Genomic DNA, 1830 nt, shown 5'->3' with positions numbered 1-1830 from the left:
CGCGCCGATTGCATTAACCCCGAGCCGGGCCGCTTCGTCTGGAGCCTGTTAGCACTAATGGAGAGTGACAGCGTGGCGGAGGATGGGGAGGGGCGGGGGCGCGGAGCGGGCTCCGGAGGTGGCGTTATCCCGGACACCCGCCACCGACGTCCCACACACGGCTCCTGGGGCACCAGGCTCTGAATTCCTACCACCGCGGGAGAACGAGCCTCCCAGAGCTGGGGGCTGGCTAGTCGCTTCTGAGAGGGGGCCCAGAAAAGCAAATCCCAGTTCAATCCCAGCTCCACCATCCATCGCAGGCCTCTTAAACTACCTTGCTAGAATTCCTCCCGCAACAAAATGCTGGGATCCAGCCCATCAGGTCCAGTGGTTCCCAAAGGTGTGGACGGAGTCAGCGTTCAGGACTCTCTAGCTTTCTCTAGTCTCTGTGGATCTTCCCTGTACCTGGCTGAGGCCACAGAGAAAGATCCCCAGGCAAACTGAGCCTTTATTTTATAGTGACAGGTAAACAAGGTAGTGGTTTCCATAGTTACACAGTTCTTGTGAGTTTCACTTGTTTTGGCCACTTCCTGCACTTCCCTCAGCCCATTAGCTCCCAGATAAGATCTAGAGAGCCTCATAGGGTCAAGCCTAATTATGCTAAGAGGACTGTGCCCTCTAAGCTGGGAATTGTTTGTGACTTTACCAACAGGTCAGTCTGAGGCTTAACCCTATATCAGCTCCCCACATCTCACCCTTCTTTTATTTTTTAAGCTACTATAATGAGAGTTTTTTTTAAGCTACCATAATGACGGTAAAACTTAAGCATCAAACTTAAGCATCAAGAACAAAACTCTGGCTATTAAAACAATAACAAAACAATGCCAGTGCAAAACCCAAAACATTTGAAAACTTGAACATAACATTTTTAAAACTAGTAAGAATAATAAAACAATGGCAATGCAAAACAGCAATAAGTGAGAAATCAAACCACAGTAACATTTTTCTACCAAATGAAAGTTTCTTTTGCCGATTTACTCAGAGTCCTCCGACTTGGCTGAGAGAGTAGCTTCCACTTCTTGCTTTTCTACCATCTGCTGGGCTTCAGTTGTTAACTTCTTCAGGTAACCCCAAGTCGGTGGCTTGGTTGTCCTTGTTGATCTGGCTAGCGGGCGGCGTCGCTGGCGACGGGCTTCCTAAAGTGTCAGCGCATTGTATGGCTGGATCAAAGGGTCCATCAGGGCCATGTTTGATGGTGGTGTTGGTGTCCAGGGAGGAGTCAGCTGTGCCCTCTGGGTCACCTGATATGGATAATACTGGGGAGGAGGAGGAGGAGGTGGAGATGGAGGGTAGTAGAGAGAAAAAGAAGAGAAAGCAAAAGAACTACAAGGCATGGAAGTGTTTAGAAAAAAGAGGAAGAAGAAAGGGAAGAAGGCAGCATCCTGACACAGCCCTTTCCTTCAGCTGCCCCTTTCCCTGTGGTCCAAGGTAGAAATGGGAAACAAGTCCTGTTGCAGTGAGAGGGCAGCTGCTGTCAGCCAGTCTGTCTTTTTCTGGGTCCCAATCTGAGCTGGATGTGGGAAGCGAGAAGCAGCCATGGGGGCAGGAGACCTCCCTCAGAAGGGGCAAGTGTTCAGGCCCCTGCATAATTGGGCGGGTGAGGATCTTTGCCCCACCTCTGTTGACCCCCAAGTTCTCTCCTGCTGGCCCCTCTGCGACTGTGCCTGTCTTAGGTCGTTCCTCCCTGAGGAATCTTACCCGTCTTTGGCTAACCAGCCATCTTCTGGGGCCAAGCAGGGTGATGTGAGGTTCAGTTCTGTCTCCTTGTTAGCCTATGCCCCTGTGGCCTAA

General features: G+C 50.7%; 1 protein-coding gene and 1 long non-coding RNA gene across 2 annotated transcripts in view; both read right to left on the bottom strand.

Moving 5' to 3' along the window:
• Positions 1-290, bottom strand: part of SLC6A2 (solute carrier family 6 (neurotransmitter transporter), member 2) — a 25629-nt gene extending 25339 nt beyond the window's left edge. Inside the window, exon 1 of the mRNA XM_015572648.1 lies at positions 192-290. Coding sequence (XP_015428134.1) covers positions 192-290 — 99 coding nt within the window. The remainder of the gene's footprint in view (positions 1-191) is intronic.
• Positions 291-1481: 1191 nt separating this feature from the next.
• Positions 1482-1830, bottom strand: part of LOC107185170 — a 15021-nt gene continuing 14672 nt past the window's right edge. Inside the window, exon 3 of the long non-coding RNA XR_001516087.1 lies at positions 1482-1826. This is a non-coding gene — a long non-coding RNA (uncharacterized LOC107185170). The remainder of the gene's footprint in view (positions 1827-1830) is intronic.

This window comes from Myotis davidii, unplaced genomic scaffold, assembly GCF_000327345.1.
Source record: "Myotis davidii unplaced genomic scaffold, ASM32734v1 scaffold328, whole genome shotgun sequence".
In the NCBI taxonomy this organism is placed as follows: Eukaryota; Metazoa; Chordata; class Mammalia; order Chiroptera; family Vespertilionidae; genus Myotis; species Myotis davidii.
Note: the sequence above shows the minus strand (reverse complement) of the source record. Positions and strands in the feature narration are given on the sequence as shown.